Source organism: Periplaneta americana, chromosome 9 (assembly GCF_040183065.1).
Source record: "Periplaneta americana isolate PAMFEO1 chromosome 9, P.americana_PAMFEO1_priV1, whole genome shotgun sequence".
Lineage (NCBI taxonomy): Eukaryota > Metazoa > Arthropoda > Insecta > Blattodea > Blattidae > Periplaneta > Periplaneta americana.
The window spans coordinates 77,921,950-77,940,745 of NC_091125.1; the positions used below are offsets into that span (position 1 = coordinate 77,921,950).

The 18,796-nt window shown below is 34.2% G+C and overlaps 1 protein-coding gene across 1 annotated transcript in view; it reads left to right on the plus strand.

Moving 5' to 3' along the window:
- Nucleotides 1-18,572, plus strand: part of LOC138705596 (uncharacterized) — a 410,492-nt gene extending 391,920 nt beyond the window's left edge. Inside the window, exon 2 of the mRNA XM_069834197.1 lies at nt 18,309-18,572. Coding sequence (XP_069690298.1) covers nt 18,309-18,572 — 264 coding nt within the window. The remainder of the gene's footprint in view (nt 1-18,308) is intronic.
- Nucleotides 18,573-18,796: the final 224 nt, after the last annotated feature.

An 18,796-nucleotide genomic window follows, 5' to 3' on the forward strand; every position in this document is an offset into this window, starting at 1 on the left:
CACACGCTCTTTTTTGCTGGCGGTGAGGCAATAATATCATCAGACGAGGATAGCTTACAACGAGCCACCTTTAAACTAGGAAAAATTGCAACTGAATATAATTTAGACATATCACCAGATAAAATAAAAGTAATGGCATTCTGTGGGGAAAAATCCAATAAGAGCAAAAATCGTAGTGAATATTCATTTAGTAGAATAGGTTATGGATATCAATTATATGGGAGTTTTCGCAGATAATTACAGAACGAAAGATGTCAATAGAAGACTACATTTATTCCAACATATCTGTGGTATTATTAGAAGAACACTAGTAAAATGAGTGCGAAGAGAAACCCTACTTAAATTTATCAGGAACATCATTTTGTTTTACTAACATGTCTAATACTAATCTGACTATACCTGTCAGTTAACGGCTGAGAATCGGAAACACTGTTTATTAACTCATTGCATGACCGGAGTTTGATGATACTGGTGTAGAATACAAACAAGTCACTTTACTAGGTATAGGAGGAAAGAAAATTAGTGCATCCATTTACGTACCTAAACTTGGAAATATTACGTTTTTGAGTTTGATAATTTTCGTTAGGTTTTTATTTAATAAAAATACAACACAGTATTAACAATACGTGTTTTTACTCACGAACTGAGCTATCCATGCGGACGTATTCATTATGCAGTGTATATTATATACTGTCTTGTAGCACATTAGCATACATTATAGAGTGTGCATTAAAATTTAAAAATAATCAAAATCTGGATATTTAAACAAGTTGTTGAAATTGGTGGCTGTTCATTTCGATACAAGCTTCAGTTCTTTTGTGCACATGATCGCACTATAGCCCATTTTACCTAATTCCAATTTCCGGTTTCGTCCTTCGTACCAGTAACTCATGTTGTAATAATTCTGTACGTACTCTATAACAGAGTACCTACGTACTGTAAATTTAATCTTCACTTCTGCCCAATCCGAAAAGATAAAATTACCCAGACATGCTATCTACTATCCATCCAAGTGGTTATGTCGTAGAAAGGGGGAAATAACGTGACAGTTAATTACGTAACGAGGCCCCTTTATTTAAGTTATTTTAAACAGTTGTCTAACATTACGTAGACGTTCAATTCCTAACAGAAAATATTTTCAAAACAGGGCTAGGACAGCCCAGCAGAAGCGGGTGAGGAAAATCGGAATGCGACGTAACCAAAAGGACGTACAGTACGAAAATATGATTAAATAATGAATGCCCTTTTTTCTCTGGCAAACGCCACCATATTCTGGAACCTACTATACTCAATCACTCAGTACTGTTTACTGTGACCGTAAGACGACTTTGCATATGCGGCCTTGGTTCTGTACGGAAGGTGGAGGCAGTTCACTAGTAGAAGAGGTGGGAGTGAAGTACAGTAAAAACTCGGGTACAATAAAAATTGAAGTAATAATAAAATGATGTCCCTTTATAAAGTTTTAGCTGTACCGATTCTGCTGTATGGCTCTGAATGCTGGACTCTAAACAAAAAATTAGCAAAACAAATTAAAGCAACTGAAATGAAATTTTTACGATATGTTGCAGGATACACTCTTTTAGATAAACATCAAATGAAGACTTCCGTAGAGAATTACAAACAGCATTATTAATAAAATAGATGAACATAGACGAATATGGTTTGAACATGTTAATAGGATGGATGAAGAAAGGCTGCCGTACAGAATCTTAAATTACAACCCCCAAGGACACAGAACCCAGAGTCGACCTGTTAAAAGATGAAGTCAGCAACTATAACAGGAGCCGGAACTGATCACTGTGTGGTCTAAACTAGTGCCGTGCATTTCATGCTCTATGTTCGGTTCAAGTTTGTAAAGCGTAACAAGAACCGAAGTCTGCTTTGAAGAAGCGGATCTATCTCGCTCGCTCGGTCTTGCCCCTTGTGTAATCTGTGCATTTTAAGTTTGCTGGCCTCTCCTACACTCCTCTCCCAACCCTTCATGTTTTTGGCTGAGTAAGGATTTTAGAACAAATCTTGTGAAGTTTTATTTAGATGTAAAGACAGGTACTTTTTATCACAAAAATTTGATTAAACTTCGACAGAAATATACGTACATATAGTTACTTCACATTATGTTAAAAAAAGCATGACAGTTATTACTATACTAATTATCGAAAGAAAATAGCTGTAATCACATTCTTCACATAATATTCAAATAAATCACAGTTGCTCGGTAACAATATTTGTGTGACTATAGGGATGATGGAAGTTACTCGAGTATGACGAAGTTTGATATTATGTTCGCTTTGCAGAAGAAGGCTTGTCGTGTTTGTTCCACTTTATTATAAAAATATTCGCTGTCCTCCACTCACACCCCTTCATGTTTTAGCATAGACATTGCGATTAGTTTTTTTTATATAAAATAAGACGAAGTTTGTGATGTCTTGGTTGCCTCTGTCATGTTCGAACATTGCATTTGAAACAGCTTAAGGATTTAAGGACATATCTTGAGATTAGTTTTTCCATATGGAATAAGACGAAGTTTGTAATGTTTTGGTTTCCTTTCTCATATTTGAACTTTGCACATACTAGTCGGTACTTGAACATACGCATTTTCTAAATATATTTTGCTTGATTTATTTATACGTATATTTATGTGAATGTTTAGTCATATTAATAACAAGAAAAATTACCTATACTCATTACTATGCGTAACTTCGCAAATATGTGCACGTTATCCTTATGCAGTTAAATCGTAAAGGCGCAGAAAGTGGAGGAACTAAGAAGAAAGGCACTGAACATAAAGGAAAAGGAAAGATTGAACAAACACAAAGGTAGCTTCAATTCTAAAAGACTCGGCAAACATGAACCGAACATAAGGTCTCTTACCGGTTTTCAATGGACTCGGTTATTTTAGTTCACATGCTTCACTTCCACGTACTGTTGGGATGCCTATGGAGTAGGGCGAAGGTCGTAGTATCTTTATATCCCCTCTCATGTTCGAACATTTTACGACACTAATCTAAACCATGATAGACTAGATGATGATGATGATGATGATGATGATGATGAATTTATTCCAAATCGAAGAATAACGAATGAAACTCATAACAGACAAAGATAATATACAACCCCCTAATAGTTTTTTTAGGTATAAGTTTTATTTATCATTATTACTATTATTATTATTATTATTATTATTATTATTATTATTATTATTATTATTATTATTATTATTTTATACAGTCATTACTTTATTTTTCCATTAACACTAATATCTAGGTAATTGTCATTGTCTCAATGTCACAAGTGCTATGCTGATCATACTAATTGTACTATTCCTTTAGTTGTGAGATTATATTCATATGTATTATTTTTTTAAGTTAATACTTGTATACTAGAATGTATTTTCCTGTTTGTGATTTTGTATTCAGTCTCTTTTTTATTATATATTTTATTATTATTAGTAGTAGTAGTATTATTTTAAAGTTAATACCGATTGTGTATATGTATTCAATCTCTCTTTTTTACTTTATTATGTTTATTATTATTTTTAAGTTAATATTTGTATACCGGTATGTATTCTTCTATATGTGATTTGATCCTGGTTGAGTGGAAGAGAAGGCCTGATGGTCTTAACTCTGCTAGGGAAAATAAAGCTATTATAATTATTATACTCTATAGTATGACAGTAACGTTTCTTTGAATTCTGGTCTTCTCATTAAGCTTCAGTAAACAGCAATACAGGTGGGTACAATAAGTCGTAAGCTTAACAAATACATTTTTTCGTTTCATAACGTAAGATTTAAATAATATTCATCACCATTATAAACTTCACCGTTAGTACTGCAGATCTGTTCCGTTAATGTGTTTAATTTCAGTGAACTGTATTTGCTATTGCTTGCTTGGACGTACGGCACTACGTCTAACCACAACTATTGGTCTTGACAGCTTGTACACGATTGTCTATTTGCTGCATTGGATCTCTAGGTTTGAGGAAATTGTGTCCGAGTGTAACCATGGGTGGTCTTCAATCGGAGGCCCTACTGGGGAAATTATCCCCAGAGAGTTAATTGCATAGCCTACTGGGATAAGAAAAGTTGTCACTCTCAACAAACAACATTTTCAATTTAATACATTTATTTGTAACATACAGCGGATCAAAGTAAAAGACTTTAAGTTCCATAAGCCCAATGTAACAAAAATTAAGTGGTGAATGATATTCAGATCACCTGGAATCATAGACAATATGAATCATTTGTTTAATTTCCAAACTTATCACCAAAGTGGCCTGCCTAACTTGATAAATTATATATGGTAAAATATAAACATTTCAAATAATAAAACACGAATATAAACATAAATTTAAATACATGGTATAACATAAGTTTAAATAATTGAAATTTGTGCTGTTTTATAAAAGGGCCAAAAGGGCAATTTCTTTGCAGGTTGTTCTTGCTAAAAAAATTGTAAACAAAAACAAAAAATAAATATTTTGTTATAGGTCTTCGACTTGCAATGAATAGAGCCGTAATTTTTCGTGTCTTTAGATGACAAAATACAGTAAAATTCCTCCAGTTAAACCTAATTATACAACTGATCAGAATGGACAAGAACAAGCTAAATTGATAAAATAAATTTGCAAGAGAAAATATTTTCCGAACAAGGTTTACATGCCATTTGCCCAATTTTCCAACAAATCATGGGTCGTGTAGTTGTGTCAAGAATATCTTGTCTATTACTTTGCATAGAAGGTCTAATGTTCTCCCCGACGGGTGATGTAGTCAAATCTGTGTTTACTAATAATAAAACTGTAACCTAATTTTCGCTTTTACAAAAATAGTTAGTGTTAACATGCATAATGAACTGTCCTGAGACCGAAAATAGCACGTTAATGGCTGAACAGATTTCTACGAAAATGGTATGTAAAATAAATTAGGTCCCACTTAGATTTTAGGCTAGTTGACATTCAAAATACTTTCTTTAAAAGGGGAGTTATAATAATAATAATAATAATAATAATAATAATAATAATAATAATAATAATAATAATAAAAATGCGTTTTTTGTTCATGCCGCCCCAATCAGGCTGATTGAAAACAAATGACTCTGCGATTATTTAAGGTGGCCTTGTATAACAAGCGGAATATATTCATTTAACATTACTTTTTCCTTAATTTATTGAGTATGCCCGATCGAGTAAAACTCAAATTCAGGGTAAATCTATATTTCTTTATTTCCGTCAAATTACTTACAGTATCTTTTATTATAATCCATCAAGCCATTAAATTATGACATAAAAATGGAATATATTGTTTAACTTATAAGAGACGAATGTTTTCGCCATGAAATGGCAACATCAGATCTCGTAATATTAGATGGGATGTAGACAGAATAGCGAAATAAAAGAACGAAAAATCTAAGTTAAATTAAGGCAAAAACTTAGGATTTCCCTGACTCCCTTTAGTAGTAGTAGTGGTAGTGGTAGTGGTAGTGGTAGCAGTGGTAGTAGTGGTAGTTTATTTAACCTGGTAGAGATAAGGCCGTCAGGCCTTCTCTACCCCTCTACCAGGAGATTCCAACTATAATATGAAGAATCATTTAGGGAACTCCATCCGTTTAATCCTTCGGAAAAACGACAAATATTGGCATAACATAGAGATCTCACATGGATTCTGAAAACTCTAAAAATATGTATGCATCAATGTGTTTGTAGAGAGGTACAAACTGATTTAGTAAGAAAATATGTTTTTTATGAAAATAATATAGGCTAACAACCGTTTTGGTTGTTGGCCATAATATGTTGTAGTTAAGTAAATAAAATGGGCCTGAAAGTAATGCGTAGTTAACTTTTATTGTGTGTGTATCTAATGCCTACTCACTTCACTTTGTGATTCGGGTTCCGTATATTGCGGATAGATGGCAGAATTGTGACCCATGTTCAAATTGCACACCACATTGGCGGGCCACGTTATGCATGATGTGTATCTGTGAAGAGTTATGTCGCATACTAGAGTGAGTATATGTTAAATGTTCGTGTAAGTGTAGTGTAGGGAATGGGTGAGGATGATGATGGAGGAGAGGAAGGGAGAAGGGGAAACTCGGTGCTAGGACGTAGTCTACTCCTGTTGAATAGCACCAAGGGGGCTGCCAGACTTAACGTCTCCATCCGACTGACGAATCACTATCAACAGTGACATATACCTTCCCTTCATATGTACTGCGGAGAGATTTGGGATTTAACTCAGGCGCAATTATATAGCCTACTGTCTTTTCGTAATACAGCCATAGTCAATGTTGCCCACTGAACTGTACGGAAAGTCATAAAATAATAGTCGCTAGATTCCTTATCAAAAGAATAGTTTGTCTGCAGAAGATGCAGAAAAGTCGCTAAATCCATATTTAAATAATAGAAAAGATAAAATAAATAGTCGCCGAAAAACAGTTAAAAGTCCCTAGATTTATCGGTAAAGTCCTAAATTGGTAACATTGGAAATAGTGTAGGCCAATCTTCTTTATCCACAACAACAAATTACATTTCATTTTAGCAAGAAAACACAGATTCGTAGCTTTACCGTTGAAAAGGCGAAGTGCATTCTAGATTTCGGATTTGGCATAGACACAAACGTAAACCGTTAGGTGAAAAACAGGAAATAATGTTATATAGAATACCGAAACGCCGTTAAATCTAAAATAACGTAGGAGAAACCGGAAACTTTATTCTGAATTCGAGCATGTGTGAATGGCTCTTAAGAACTAGCTGCAAGAACTCGTAATGCAATAGTAAGAACGTGTTGGGAACGCAACAAAAGAATCCGGACCATGAGGAATATGCGAGGAAGAATAATGAGGGGGCGCAAAACACAATGAGACAGGGAGCAAATGGAATATGAAAGACAGGAATTCAATAGACAGAGAACAGGAGTACGGCGAAGACTAACCCAGCGTTATAGACGACCTCAGAGAAGACGACGTTCCTACTCAAATGGATCCTTCCACGTCATTGACGGAGGCAATGTGGGTTGCTTTAGGGGGGGCTTGAACGACTGAAGCAGAACATAGAGCGAAAATGCGTTGCATGAACTGGAAAGTCAGAAATGTTATTCACAAAATGTAGGCCTACTTCAATTTTTTCATAAGATTTTCTTGTAGGCTTGTTTTATTATTAGGCGTACTAAAAGTGAATCAGTAACTATCTTAATTATCTTTCTAATTTTTATCTGAATAACATTACATATTCTAAAAATATTTATTTTACACTATAGTCTTATTACTTTTCTGTACACTTGCAACATCTTTGTGAAGTTTCGAACTTCAATTTGATCTATAGTCTGTGCCCTTATTCATATATGAAAAGAAAAAAATAAAAGAGCAAATAATGAATAGGTGGAACAGTGAGTGGCTATGCAGTACAAAGGGTTAAGTTACGAGATAAATCTTTTTTCCTAGGGTCGACACCTGCTTAAATAGCAACAAAATTGTACCAGATTTTATACTAACGCAATTTTTATCGGGTCATGGGAAATTTGACTCATTTTTAGAACGATTTAAATTACATAAGGAAACTGGCTACTTACGTATCTGTGAGGAACAGCAAACTGTGGATCACCTTTTGTTTCATTGTCCAGTATTCGAAAACAGAATATTTATTTTGGTCGGACATTTACATTTTTGTAATAATATATTGAAATGAAATGATTGAAATGATTAGCCTAAAAGTGTCCCGTTAAGGGTAAAGGCCTCCTCCTATAGAGGGAGATCTCTGACAAACCATTATTCAATGTGTTCAGAAAACATGCTGTTATAAACAGTTTTGTAATTTTATATGTAATATATTTAATAACTTGTAATTAATTCAAATTAATGTAGTAGATATGTGTTAATTTCAAGTAGCGCTACTGGGTTATCCACATCAAATGAATTCTTCTTGTAATAATATAAACTATCAGTCTATAACTATAACCCTAATGTATTTTCGGATAAAATAGGGTTCAAGAAATTGTATATTCAAATAAATAAATAAATAAGTAAATAAGTAAATAAATAAATAAATAAATAAATAAATAAATCTTTGTGAATGTTCTCATTCTTGAAGAATAAAAAACGTTTTTTTTAAGATTAGCCATACACATACAGTTATTTTCAATTCTTATTTACATTAAGCCGGTCGCCTAAGAATTTTTTGAGTGATCCAAGTGAGTAATAGTTCGACGAAATGTGGTCTAAGCTATACGAACATACCTAGAGACTCATTCATGCATACATACATAAATACATACATACATACATACATATATACAAACATACATACATACATACACACACCTTATATTATGTATGAATATATGCATAATAAAATACTAATATGTTACTATTTCGCATTTCACCCTTAATAAATGACTTGTGTAATCATTGCTTAACTTTTCTCCGTTCAATTTGATGGAGATGTGTTCCGAAACTCTTAAATGCTGGGCACAGAAATATAGATTTTGAGAAATATTTTCCTTTCCCGTCTCTTGCGGACGTAACACAAATAACTGCAGTATTCGTAGCAGCAATGTATATAATCCGCGTGGGAAATAAACAAGAACGTGCAGTTATCTATCGTACCGGAGTTAAGCCTCGAGTGCGTCACGTAAACACAATATTTTTGGTGTGCTTTCCTTCGTGATAAAATACCCTCGTCCCCACAGTATTAGTAAATGTAATGAAATTTCTCCGTCGTTGACGGATTACAACAATTCAAATTTTACATTGACAACAAACAGGACATGACTAAAATAAGGAAATGGGCCTACATTTCTTGTCGATTTATATCTGTACTTGTAAGTCAAGAATAATTATTTAATAAATCAGAAAGTCGGCATAAGGTAATTACAAAGATATTTGCCTCATTTAATAAGCCACAGGACTTTTCAGGGACAAGGTGATTGAGGTGTAGAGGTAATACTATATACTGGGTTGCTCAAAAGATATTTCTGAAATGCTAGGTGATAAAACATAACGTTGTTTGGAATTAAGATTGTAAACAAATCGATTATTTGGAAAAGTTTTCTAAATAATTACAGTTGAAATATTCTAACATAGGCCTACTACGTCAATTATCGTGTATAGCAGCCTTTCTTTTTATGTCCATACGTCATAGAAGTATTATCACAGTGTACTGTATACAGTCGCGAAGCTTGAGGTGTTTTTTTGCAAATCTCGTGATTAAAGCGCTTCAAGCGGTTAGCAACTAGAAACAATAGACTGTCCATGGTCGACTTTGGACTGTGTCGTATTTCTATCGAGTGCTAGCTCGTTGCGTATTTCACATTGATGCTTGTGAAATGTTCGTTATTGGTTATAATGAAAATGTTAATGGCTAAAATATAATAATTGGAATAATAATATGGGACAAGAAGGAGACATTTGTAGTGCTATAAATTGTAGCAACAGTAAGAGAAAGAGGCCAGAGTTATCCTTTTTCCGATTTCCGAAAGATTCAGAAAGGTTCCTGGGTTTCCACAAGAATGCTGTGCAGAAACAAAACTGTTAATTTGAAGTTCTTTGTGACTGTTAGAATACATTATATCCTTAAATTTCACAATGAAATGTTTCATTCTAACCGAAAGGACGTTAGATACCGGTTAAAGTTCTGTCACTTAGGCTGCTAAATTTCCAGAGAAATAAAGGTTAGGTCTACTTTTTTTTCAGAGGATATATTTTTAATTGTAGCTATTAATTTTGTTATTATTTTTATGTGTTATTTTACTAAAGACGTAGAAAAATTAAGTTTCTTTTAATGAAATTTATTGATCACGTTTTATTTTCAATTCTGGTGGAATTATTATTGCTTAGGCCTACTTTTTTCTTCAAAGGATATGTTTTTAATTATAGCTATTAATTTTGTTGTTATTTTTATTTGTTGCTTTATTAGACACGTAGAAAAAGTCTGTTACAATAAAATTTATTGATCACGTTTTATTTCCAATTCTGGTGTGATTATTATTGCTTAACCTCATCCCACTTTGTTAACTACTTAAGCCTACACTACAAGTACCGGTACACGTAAGTTACTCCATTAATACATATTTCCATTATTATTGTTGTAAAGAGAAATGCAAATTAATATTTATTGGTTTCATAGTTAATTATCGCTATAATCTTGAATGAGTGAAGCTATTATAGTAAATTTCAGTTCGTTTTGCACAAACAAAAATTATATTAACTTATTTCTTGCAGGTATCTTCGAGTTTATTGTGGGATTTAATATACTTCATTAAAATAATAAATTAACTTTATGCATTTAATATTTCAATAATGGAAAGAAGGTGTTAATTTTTCCAAAAGAACACGACAACGAAAGTGTAACATATTTTGTCGGCTGCTAGGAGAGAGATCTGCGATGATGAGGCGATAGTAGCGATCCTAGTGGTGGGCAACTACCCATGTTTGCATTTTTACTACATATTGAGTTTCGCTACTGTATATAGTAGACTGTGGTATTATGTTAAGCCATTCATCATGAACACGAACTACTGACACGCGTTACAACAGCTGTTCGACAACGCTACCAGGCGTGCGTCGCTGTGGATGGAGGACACAGAAGAAATCTTGTAAAAAAGTGTGATAAATGTAGAAATAATAGGGCTTGCTGTTAATAAAAACTAATATTTTCTAATTAACAATTAAAGTTTTTAATGATATTTTAATGTTATGATGTTATTACAATCCTATGTAATAGTAACTCCATGTAATAGAAATATCGCATCATAATATTTGTTTATTTATTTATTTCTTATTTGTGTATTTATTTACTTATTTATTTATTTATTTACTTACTTATTTATTTATTTATTTATTTATGTATTTATTTATTTATTTATTTACTTATTCATTTATACTGGCAGAGTTAAGGCCCTAGGGCCTTCTCTTACAATCTACCAGGTCACAAAGTATACAACCAATGAAAAAATATCATTTAATATCACTTCATTTAAAATTACATTTCAAAATATTGTATCTCAGGAACAATGTCGTATTTTTAAAAGAGTTATTTATATTTCCTGTTCCAAATAATCACCATATTTTTACCACCTAACATCTCACAAGAATCTTTTGAATCACCCTGCATAGCCATGAAGTTACGTGAAAAGAAGAAATTTCTTATCTTTAACAGTAAATGAGTTGCTGGTAGACTATCATTTTTTTATTTTATTTTGTTTTAAAGTTGGTTATTTAATGACGCTGTATCAACTACGAGGTTATTTAGCGTCGATGAGATTAGTGATAGCGAGATGGTGTTTGGCGAGATGAGGCCGAGGATTCACCATAGATTACCTGGCATTCACCTTACGATTTGGGAAAACCTCGGAAAAAATCCAACCAGGTAATCGGCCCAAGCGGGAATCGAACTCGAGCCCGAGCGCAACTTCAGACCGGCAGGCAAGCGCCTATCATAGCATTCATCTCATCTTCAGTATAGAACTGTGGTGGTGAAGGTGATAGTAGTAGTGGTGGTGGTGGGTAGGTCATTTACAGATCATGTTATTGCTTAGGCTATTTCCTCTCTTACTAATTATTTTACATCACAAAATGTAATTAAATCTACCACTAATGAAATAGATTATAATTGGAGAAAAACTTTGAATTGCAAATTATATTGTTAAGATCATTAATAATTAAATCACGAAGGCAAAAAAAAAAACATTACAGTCTATAATGGTCGAGTGAACTCAACACTGTGGATGAAGTTGTACGGTCCGTCACGGCCATGCGGACAAGATGGTGGTCATTCCGTACTGTGGTCACATTACGTGGTCCAGTACCCGCTCGTCTCTGCGTACGACCTTCTTCTATCCACGGGTTCCACACACGCATCACTGTCGTAGCAGCATGCCCTGTACGAGGCGAAATGTCATGGTATGACAAACCTGCTTCCCGGAGACCAACCATTGTGCCCCGTTCGAATTCACGTGCTGATATTGCCCCCTTCTACGTCGACAAGGCATACCTGCACTAGCTTTCACGCTTCTACTTCGTTTGGAAGCTCTGCACTGACTGAGCAAGACATAACACTGACCTTGTTGGTGACACAAGAGACATCACTGTTGGGCCTATGTGTACCCCATATCTCTGGAAACGTAATCAGTAAAGAGTTATTGGTAGTACACTGTTCTACACATCTCCCGAGTTTCGATTCGTTCGGGCCATTCTTTCTGGGTGTTGCACTTTTCAAAAACAGTAATGTATAATATTTCGTCTAATTCTACGCTTTTGACGCCCGCCTTGTCTTTGTACACCACTGATTTCCTATCCCTCTGTAATCAGCAGGTTTCTACACAATTGTTCTTGTTAACCTCCTGGCCTTGTCCTAGCGCCTGGCGCCCGAGAATGATTTCTTACTTACTTAGTCGATCCTCTTCTACCACCTGGTGTAGAGGTTTTACAAAGAGCCTTCCATCTCTCACGGTCCCGAGCAATGGACCTTGCCTCTTTCCATTCGATCCCTCTCTCCCGCATGGTATCTTGGATTCTTTGTTCCCAGGTCTGCCTCGGTCTTCCTTTAGGTCTTTAACTCTTCTAGTTTTTCCTTCTATTCTTCTTAAATATCTCATTTCCATGGCTTCTAGTTGACTCTTATGTTTGGAGGTCAGAGACCATGTCTCGGCTCCATATATTAATTTGAGGATATACGTGGTTTTATATACTGTTGATTTAGTTTTCTTGGAAGCTTCTTTTTCATTAATAAAATTTTTGTTTAACATATAATACAGTCTTCCTACTGCTGATATTCTATTATTGATTTCTCCTTCTATTCTACCATCACTGCTGATAACAGAATCAAGTTATTTGAATTGCTTAACCTGTTCCAGTAGTTGGTTCCCTAATTTAATGGTATGTGATTTTTTTTTCTCTGCTGATTATCATTGTTTGGTTTTCTCTACGTTAATCTTCATGTTCCTTTTCTTTAATTCTCTATTCCAAACATTGACATTATGTTTCAGGTCATTTTCAGTTTTTGCCAGTAATACCAGATCATCGGCAAAACCTAACTCCGAAATTTTAACAGGTTTCATAAGCCAGTTACCAATAGAAAATTTTTTGGTACTTTTCCCGCATGTTTTAATGATATCCGAGAATGATTTCAAGGTCATAAAATGCGCTTGCATTTGGCATCGTTGCTGTCTAGACCAGAGCTGGGCGTTATTAACTGAATTGAGTCTCTACAGACTACCCCTTAAATTCTCACTCCAATTCACCCGTACAAGTACACAGGTAGGCAAGCAATGCTGAGTGATGGATTGTAAAAGGCAGGCATCATAGCTTTCGACTCTCGCTGGTCGCCTAAGTCCACCACTGATGCACACTGCCTGACTTGTGTTTGTGTCTAAAGTGAAGTAAGCAAAAAGAACGTGAACGGGGATAGGGCCTATCTCCTTTCCTTTTCCCTTCCCCTTTATGCCCAGAGTTGATGTACATTTGTCATATAGAAATTTAAGATCGAAAACATCTAATATACTACGTGAAGCAGAATTGCAAACACCCATTACTCTCTGAACATCGAAAGGAAGTCGATATCTTCCTCCACGGCTCGGATTAATTTTTTGCTCGCAATTCTCTTGAGTATACACTGCAAGCACGCAATGTAAACCATAGACACGTCCCTAGTTTGTTATAGCCACCTCCATTAATCTCTGAGGTCAAGATCACTTCCAGCTGTTGGCTGCTCCAACGCATTTCTTTGTTTCTGCTAATGACAACAAAAACTAAGCCGTGTATTACAAATCGAAACGCCGTGGCTGTGATATAATCAACCACTAAGTCATTTTCCATTTACTTTCTTCTGTCTCTAAATGACCATAGGCCTGTTTCACAGCCTTAACAAATAACAAATTAAGAACTTACTATCACAAGTTAAGTTATTGTAAGTGCATGTAAACTCTGTTACACAATGAAATGTTATTAATTTGTAAAAACTGAAAAATTTATTGATTTCTCTAAATAAATTTATTAATGTAATAATGAATCAAGCAATATCGTCTAAGAAAGTGCACGAAAAAATCGCAAAGGACCAGAGCTAAATATTCCCGTTTTTAACACTGCGAATGGATATATTTATTTGAGGGCCGTGTCAGATTTTTTGCAATGTTGCTTGTTGGATAAATTCATCTATGATTCTGTTGCTGCTGTTGATATCTTTATTTAAGTATAATTAAATTAATTTAATAAATAGGCCTATCTGCTTGTATCTTTTATGAATAATTTGTTACATTTTCAAATGTTACACACCTAAGAATTTTAGGAAACCTGCTAGCCTCACAAGTAAAATGTACACATTTTGTAAAATTACTACTTCAATGTAGCCTAAAACAGACACTTGTGAATTGTTCAAGATTACATTTGTAAAGATATGGCTTTCTTTGATAATTCAATTTAAAAATTCAAATTATGAAACAGAAGTTTATAATTTAAAAAAACAATTTACAAGAACTGTCTGTGATTGATGGATATTTCATAACAACAAAATTCCTTACAATGATTGTTTCCGAATGAAATATGACTGAGAGGTTCGTGACATATATTTACGCACGTAAACGGACGCTATTCCCTAAGGATACGGTTTCAGGCAAAATTTTTCCGACCATATTCTACCCCGCGTAAAATTCCTACTGCTTTTACAGTCATCCTGTACTAAGATACTCTCAACGGTAGTTCCTAACTTTGTCATCTGAGAGCCCCTTCCTTAGAAATTAAATTCTTTCCGTATGCTTATATGAGAAGGAATTAAGAACAAATATAGCCCGATTCTAATATTTTCACAGTCAAACAGATTTGTAGGTTTTTTATATGAAATTACCTAAACCAGTCATGTGGAACACCTGCTTTCGGGACACGAGACAAGTGCGTTGTCATTGGACATTCGTACTGGTGCTTGACTGTGGCTTGAAGGTAGAGGGGGTGAGGACTACGGTCACTGTTCAAGGAAGCCAAACACAAGCACGTTGACGTTACATCAGTAGTGAACTTCGACTGACTGATACAGCTGCATTATTTGAAATGAAAGAAGCAAGAGGTACTTTTAAACATACGTACGTCACCTGCTCTTATTCAAAATGTGTGAATGTTTATTTGATATATAATATACGTATAATCTTGTTCTTTGTTAGTGCTTATAAAGTTTCTGTTACATTTAACGTAATATAGCGTCCCCCAATTATTGTAATTCCAATTTATTTTTATTATTATTATTATTATTATTATTATTATTATTATTATTATTATTATTATTATACACGATCACCATTTATATTGTTATTCATAAAGTTAATCTTTACGTATTCGGTAATATTATTGTAATTATCATTCTTGAAAATTTTATCATTAGTATTACTGTAAGTATTTTATAGTTACACATATTTTTTATAATAGCATTGATATTTTAATACATTATTATTATTGTTATTATTATTATTATTATTATTATTATTATTATTGTAAGCGATATTAATGGCATTGCTGTTATTTTATTATTAATGATACATTTAGTGTTGATGTGACTATTAATATATTGTTATTGTTATTCTTAATATTGACATTATTATTATTATTATTATTATTATTATTATTACTAATCATTGTAAGCAATATGAATGATATTGGTGTTAAGCCTCTTTTTAATTATTACTAATGATACTTTAGTGTTGATGTAATTATTAGTATATTAGGCCTATTATTTATATTCTTAGGATCAATATTATTAGCGTATTATTATGATTGATATTATTTGCTATTATTTTATTAGTAGTGTATCATTGCTTTTAATATTACTTGAATACACATTATTAGATTTAGTATATGATGATGATGGTTATTATTATTATTATTATTATTATTATTACTATCATCATTATTACTATTACTACTACTACTATAATTATTATTATGATCATTATTATTATTATTATTATTATTATTATTATTATTATTATTATTGATATTGATAGTATGTCATTATTGATATAATTAGAATTGAGATTATTGGCATATTATTTTTATGATTGATATTATTAGCATTATTTCATTATTACTACATCATTATTGATAATATTAGAATTGACATTATTAATGCAATATTATTATTATAACTAATTATCATTATTATTATTATTATTATTATTATTATTATTATGTTGTTGTTGTTTAGTCAAGTCCCAAGACAGTTCTGCACCTCACAAGTGATACCAACATGGCACCACTTATGAGGAAACTAGCCCAGTAGCCTACGTATCACAGATGACAGAATTCAATACGCAATTTATTTAAAAAAAAATTATATTTATTCTCTTTTGTTTCAGAGTACAAACTTTCCTGAATTAATAGATAAAAAATGGGTAACAGAGTTCGAGTTTCTTGCCGATATGTTAGAACACTTCGACAAATTAAATCGCCGTTTGCATGGGAGTAACGAAAACATTAATAGAGAGGCCTATAGACATTTTCGTACGTCTGATACATGTCTGGGAAGCAAATTTATCAAAAAAAAGTTTCTGTAATTTTCCTTGCGATCTCTTGAATGGACTGAAATTAGTTTTAATAACGAAAGATTTAATGATTTAAAAAACATGGAAATTGATTTTCAAATGTATACAAATCCGTTTAGTGTGGATATAATGAAGGTGAGGTCGTATCTATAAGCAGAAGTGCAGATCTATTAAATTATGCATGTGAAATGTCAGTATGACTATGTTGCATGTAACATTGTTCTTCTATCTGAGTGTAAATATGCAAAGGAAATCCAAAAGAAATCAAATTGAAGTGAGTGGTGACTATGGTAACTCCATTCGGGAATGAAATGGCATATACTAGCCTATGTTTCAGTATAACCACAGTCTAGTATATACATTCACAAGCTTGAATTTATGAGGGTACTAGGAACAATAGACTGTGCAAGTACTATTTTGCCTTGTCTGTAATGAGGCTATAGTAGCGATCCTAGTGGTCAGCAACTATCTATGGATGCATATTTACTACGTATTAAGCTTCGTGACTGTATATACTACACTGTGGTATAAATAAAAGAACATTAGAAAATAATCATAACGGTACTTTGCAATCATTTCAATTGGATAGACTAATTTAATGTGGAAGTATTTTATCTTCCTTCAGTTACGAATGCGTAGTGTAGCTGAGGAGAATACTTACTTACTTACTTATGGCTTTTAAGGAACCCGGAGGTTCATTGCCGCCCTCACATAAGACCATCATTGGTCCCTATCCTGAGCAAGATTAATCCAGTCTCTATCATCATATCCCACCTCCCTCAAATCCATTTTAATATTCTTTTCCCATCTACGTCTCGACCTCCCCAAAGGTCTTCTTCCCTCCGGCCTCCCAATTAACACTCTATATGTATTTCTGGATTCGCCCATACGTGCTACATGTCCTGTCCATCTCAAACGTCTGAATTTAATGTTCCTAATTATGTCAGGTGAAGAATACAGTGCGTGCAGTTCTGTGTTGTGTAACTTTCTCCATTCTCCTATAACTTCATCCCTCTTAGCCCCAAATATTGTCCTAAGCACCTTATTCTCAAACACCCTTAACCTATGTTCCTCTCTCAAAGCGAGAGTCTAAGTTTCACAACCATAAAGAATACTAGTATTTGTTTCTTTTTTCCATACTCACTTGTAGAATTTAACTTGTGTATTCCTCTGAGGAATAAAACTCAATTTGCACAACAAATGACTTAATACCCTTTACCCGAACACCACAGATGTATGCAAATCTAGTCTTTCAGGTGAAGCTCCTTGTAAAGCAGATTTGAATAATTTCAAGGGAAAAATTGTTCCGGGGCCGGGTATCGATCCCGGGACCTCTGGTTGAACGTACCAGCGCTCCACCACTGAGCTACCCGGGAACTCCACCCGACACCGTCTCAACTTTTCCCTTTATATCCACATAACTCTCTGGCGTTTCGTCAGCCCACGCGAGTTATGTGGATATAAAGGGAAAAGTTGAGACGGTGTCGGGTGGAGTTCCCGGGTAGCTCAGTGGTGGAGCGCTGGTACGTTCAACCAGAGGTCCCGGGATCGATACCCGGCCCCGGAACAATTTTTCCCTTGAAATTATTCACCACAGATGTAATCTATGTATGCCTTCATAACAGCCACAAACTGAGACAGCTATGTTTTTTTTTTTTTTTTTTTTTTTTTTTTGCTGCAAATGATAGAGTTGAGTACCCTGTACTCCTATAAAATTGTGTCCAGACTGTTGGATCATCCGGTATGTCTTAGATTACGCCAGTAAAAAGTATAAAAGCAAGCACAATCTCCTCTTTCCAGCTCGTTATGGAGCGTCGCGACGTCATCTTGACGGCGGTGCTGTCTACGCTGGCCGCACTGATCACACTGGGAGTGACTCTCTTCATCTGCTATTGGTGGCACAAGAGGAAGCGCAAGAGGGACGAGGAAGACGGCGATCAGGGCGAGAAGGGGCGCTCGACGCTCCGTATGGACACCGGTGGCAGCGGCGGCAGCAAAGAGGGGCGCTCCAATGGCTTCCTCAGCCTCAAGACGCCGCTCATCAGCACCAAGACTTTGGGGTGAGTACTCTTCTTCTTACAGGTGGGAGTAGTGAGAGTGACTGCTGCATTGTCTGTTGTTATTCTGCAGTATTTATTAAAGTTTAAAATCAACGGTTCAACTAAAACAGAAGCGAAAACGTTTTATATTATTTCATACTGGTTTTATAGTTGGATATTATATTATATATTAAATTAAGAGAACTCAAATAATTGATTCAATTTGTACAATTCATTCCATTAATGTCG